Here is a 4,854-nt window from a genome sequence, read left to right on the forward strand (position 1 = left end):
CAGAAAGAAAGAAAGAAAGAAAGACAGACAAAAAGAAAGACAGACAAAAGAAAGAAAGAAAGACAAAAGAAAGAAAGAAAGACAGAAAGAAAGAAAGAAAGAAAGACAGACAAAAGAAAGAAAGAAAGAAAGACAAAAGAAAGAAAGACAAAAGAAAGACAGACAGACAGACAGACAGACAGACAGACAGACAGACAGACAGACAGACAGACAGACAGAAAAAAGAAAAGAAAGAAAGAAAGAAAAAAGAAAGAAAAAAGAAAAAAGAAAGAAAAAAAGAAAAAAAAGAAAAAAGAGAGAGACAGATGATAGACAGATGATAGATAGACAGATAGACAGATAGACAGATAGACAGATAGACAGATAGATAGATAGATAGATAGATAGATAGATAGATCTATGAACATTTTAAAATTGGGGGTCATTTTAAGATGACAGCTAACAACTTTGGCTCCACATAAACTAACAATTAGCTCATCAGTCTGGTCAGAATTAAACTATTCAATGTGCTGCAGGCAAGATACTATTTACAACTTTTACACACCATTTTAAAGATGTTTTATTTTTAGAGTAATACACAACTACACAGCATCTTATTAGAAATAGGCCATTATATGAACAAACTATACAACTGCCTCTGCATTATTTCCCTATTTTGTACAAAAATGACAAAAAGATCAAAGAAATACTGACAGGTGTGCTATAAGACAAGACTGTTAGATTAGTTGCTAATTTATAATAAGTCTGCTCTTTATCAACCATTCCTCTGACTGAGGAGATGTTAGGAGTGGGCGTGTGGGGCAGGAAGATGTGTAATGCAGTCCCACACACACACAGTCCAGTCCAGGGGGGAGGCCAAAGCCTCTAACTCATTCTCACACTCTGCCTGCAAAGAGCAACATTTCACACTTAAAGCTGGGAGAGGGGGGCTGCCTGATCTGTGGGAGATGAGATTTATAAGCAGACAGAACCGAGCCGGGAGAACCGGTTGTTATTCTGCAGTGCAGAGAGAACATCTTCTCTGTGAAGGAGTGAGGGACATTAAAGCCCAGTGCAGCATCTCTGTGCTCTAAATATAGAAGCATGCAGCAAAATGGACTGATGCTATTTACAGAGGAGCCCTACATCTGATTACAAGGGCCTACATGATGATGAGCTCTGTTCCAGCCTGCACTGAGGCACACAGCAGATGAAACCAATAATAAAAAAATAAATAAATAAAATTCCTGAGCAGCACTAAATGCAAACATGTATGGGCATGTGAGGAGGGTGTTAAACAGTGTGGCACAGTTTCCCTGCTCCTCTAACCCGTTTCACTAAAACTAATGAGCTGAACTTGTCCTCCCTGCTGCACTCAGTATTCAGCCCCACACTTCAAATAAGGACATTTTTTAGGGACGCCTAAAGGCCTCCGTTTTTTGGCCCACTACAGAAAACAGATTGTAGCCCATTAATCATTTATTGGCCCCTCATTTCAAAGCTGGGGAAACAAAAATAATAATAACGTTTTATTTGATTTATATTGGCGCAGGGATCTTTGCTGCAGCAGCGATTCATTAAAAAAAACACTAGCATTTCTTCTTATTAAAAAAATATCACGTATGAGCCAATTTAGACGTCGATCTGCACTTAAATCCGCATTTTTTTTAATATAATGGTATTTTTCTTTAAGAAGACACTTACCGCTCTGGGAGGAAACAGACTGCAGCATCAGCGTCCCAAATATCACCACGGATAAGGACATGACTGCAGCAGGTATCATCTTCGAAGGACGGCTGCTGGTGGGAAAAATGCCGGTAGAGAGGAGCTGCTGAGGCGGTGAACCTGAGCCCGGTGATCTGTGACGGGGAGGAGCGGGGAGGGAGGGGTGCGCCGAGGCTCCGGACGCTCGGTGACGGGAGGTGTCTCTGGGTAGAAAAGCTAACCGGAGAAGCCGCAGCGGTCCTACGCTTCGGTACCTGCTGGTTACCTGTGCGGCTCCGAGAATGGGAGAGAGGGAGGGGATCCACCTTTTTTTTTTTTTTAATCCGCTGTTTCATCCCAAATCTCGCGAGATCTTGGAGCAGCGCAGAGCACCTCCTCCTCCTTTTCATGACGTCCAGTCACAGCGTGAAATCAACAAACAAAACGAACACTTACATTTTGTAGCAAAAAAATAAATTACATTTTGTAGCACTTGTTTCAGCTCCGCGAAATTATTTGTAGAAATGACCTCCAGCAGCCTTAAGCCAATCAGAGACGAGTATTTCTCAGGTACACAAACCTGTCATCAGTCATTTTTTGTGCAGCTTCTCTGACTTTAATCTCGACCCTGTGTCAGGGCTGTATGGGCACATACAATTAACCAAAAGCTTTACCAGGACAGTAGCTTCAAAGTTTAGAGCAGGGGTGGGCAATCCTGGTCCTCGAGGGCCGCAGCCCCACATGTTTTACGTTTTTCCTGACCCCAACACACCTGATTCAGTCACTGATTTACCTTCCAAGTTCTGCTGTATGGAGGACCAAAACTGACATAATTATAAATAAAAGCAGAAATATGTAAATAAACCACTAAATAAATAAATACACTTAAAATGTACCAATTCAATTAAAAAAGAACTTCACCTCATGTTTTATAATTTAATTCTCGTTTAATTGATATTTTTTAACACAATTCAAATTTGACTGTTTTTATTTTTTTTTTCAGTTTTACTTTTTACTTGTACATACATTTGTCTCTTAAATGTTTAAATTGAAATATTTTTATAGTTTTGTCCCACAAGCCTTTTGTTATTTCGATGTGTTGCAGGTGTGTGCTGCCTCAGTTTAGCTTAAAGTTTGTTTAGTTAAAAACAAAGGCACGGGTAAGTTTTTCTCCTTGCCGTTGTTTTAAACTAAAATTTAAAGACTTGTGGGAAAAATATAAAAATAATTAAGTATAAATATTTAAGAGACACAAATGCATGTAGAATTTAAAGGAAAAACAAAAAAATATGTACATTAAAAAACAGTAAAATTTAAATTATGTGTTAAAATAGATGGACTAATTTATACTAACCTGGAAAAATAAATATTCAAGTCATTTCAAACAAAAAAACATGAGATAAAGTTCTCCTTTGTTATTTTAATTGGTACATTTTAAATGTATTTATTTAGTGGTTCATTTATATAATTCTGCTTTTATTTCTAATTATGTCAGTTACGGTCCTCCATACTGCAATAAGCCTGATAATCATATATTCATTCATATCAGGTGTGTTGGAGCAAAGAAGCAAGTAAAACATGTAGGGCTGCGGCCCTCCAGGACCAGGATTGCCCACCCCTGGTTTGGAGAGTCCCAATAAGTGTATGTTTTCCAGATACCTTACTTTACTACTTTCTGATGAGGTGTAAGCCCACATTACTGGAAAGAGTTTATTTGTTTAAAGCAGGGGTGGGCAATCCTGGTCCTCGAGGGCCGCAGCCCTGCATGTTTTACTTGCTTCTCTGTCTGTCAAATCTTCATCTTTTGTTGTAAATCAAGCCCTCAAGCAAATACAGCAGATGGACAAAGTCGAGGTAAAACATCAAGTAAGACCAATCTGTTGCTTTCATTTAAAGGTCACAGCTACATCTATCCATCAACTATCCATTTTCTTCCACTTATTCGTGGTTCTGGGGGAGCCCAAAGTGTTCCCAGGCCATTGAATCCTGAGTGCCTCGATGTCTCCTGCCTGAAATCCTCTAAAGGGAGACATCCAGGAAACATCCTCTGATGCTTGAACCACCTCATCTGACTCCTTTTGATGCAGAGGAGCAGAGGCTGCTTCTGTTCAGATCTTAAATGGAGCTCTCTCTACACTTCCTTCTTGACTTCAACTAAAAGAAACAATGCTCTCATCCAACACATTCTCACTTCTTATCTCATCACACAAACTGGTAATTGGAGCTACACTGCCCCACCACAAAAAAAAAAAAATGTCACCAGGAATGAAAAAGTCCATTGATGGAATAACCTGGTCGTTCAGTATATTCAGGTAGTCAGCTGACCTCATTCTTTGAGCACAAACTGTTGCTGAACCTAGACCTGACCAGCTGCAGCAACCCCACATCATAGCTCATTAAATCCAGGTGGAGACTTTTTTTTTTGTCTGGGCAGTGTATAAAAAGTAAAATTTCCTTAACATGTTGGCCTCAGCTCACAACAAGAAACCCCTGGATTATAATCTAATCAGAAGACAACCTGGTTCCTCTCCAGAAACTGATGATTTTAAAATTACTCTTAGAAATGTTGGTCCTATGACCTGAACAAAGCTGAGCTGTTTTAGAAAATGAGTGGATGTTCTGTATAAATGATTTAAAGTTATTTATTGTCATGTAGGTCTGCTTTACTGCAAAAACAATAAACTCTTCTTCTGTTAAAGTAACACACAGACATTGTTACACAATTAAAAAAATTAATATGATGGGATTAAGAAGCAGTGATAAACTTAAATGAAAACAACATGCACAGATGCAGTAAAATTCTATCAAAAATAGAATAGCGTGTATTTAAAGGGTTGTTTTCTTTCCTTATAGGGCTGATTTATAATCCATCCATCCCGGTTGGGTCAGCGTGGCAACAGGTCCAACAGGTCCAGTATGGGAACCAACACCCCACTCACCCCAGTGTGACCACCCACTTACTGCACCAGCATCCTCAAACTGTTCCGACGCAACAAGGGATGGTTCCACCAGCAGGATCTGGGTCCGTCCCAGGGTCAGATCTGTGCATGGAGGTGGTTCAACAAGGAAGACTCTGAACTCCACCAACCCCATGGAGGAGAAACTCCTTCAACTTCATGTCTAACACACACACACACACACACACACACACACACACACACACACACACAC

At 39.6% G+C, this 4,854-nt stretch overlaps 1 protein-coding gene across 4 annotated transcripts in view; it reads right to left on the reverse strand.

Moving 5' to 3' along the window:
- Positions 1-2,420, reverse strand: part of nptna (neuroplastin a) — an 18,383-nt gene extending 15,963 nt beyond the window's left edge. Inside the window, exons 1-2 of one of the 4 annotated variants that reach the window (XM_014021541.1) lie at positions 2,358-2,420; positions 1,684-2,085 (exon numbers count right to left, since the gene is read on the reverse strand). In XM_014021541.1, coding sequence (XP_013876995.1) covers positions 1,684-1,762 — 79 coding nt within the window. In that variant the 5' untranslated portion in view covers positions 1,763-2,085; positions 2,358-2,420. Of the gene's footprint in view, positions 1-1,683 lie in introns of all 4 variants that reach the window. The other 3 variants (XM_014021540.1, XM_014021542.1, XM_014021543.1) reach the window with 3 other exon arrangements.
- Between the last annotated feature and the right edge of the window lie 2,434 nt (positions 2,421-4,854).

The sequence above is a fragment of the Austrofundulus limnaeus genome, unplaced genomic scaffold (genome assembly GCF_001266775.1).
Source record: "Austrofundulus limnaeus strain Quisiro unplaced genomic scaffold, Austrofundulus_limnaeus-1.0 Scaffold296, whole genome shotgun sequence".
Classification (NCBI taxonomy): Eukaryota; Metazoa; Chordata; class Actinopteri; order Cyprinodontiformes; family Rivulidae; genus Austrofundulus; species Austrofundulus limnaeus.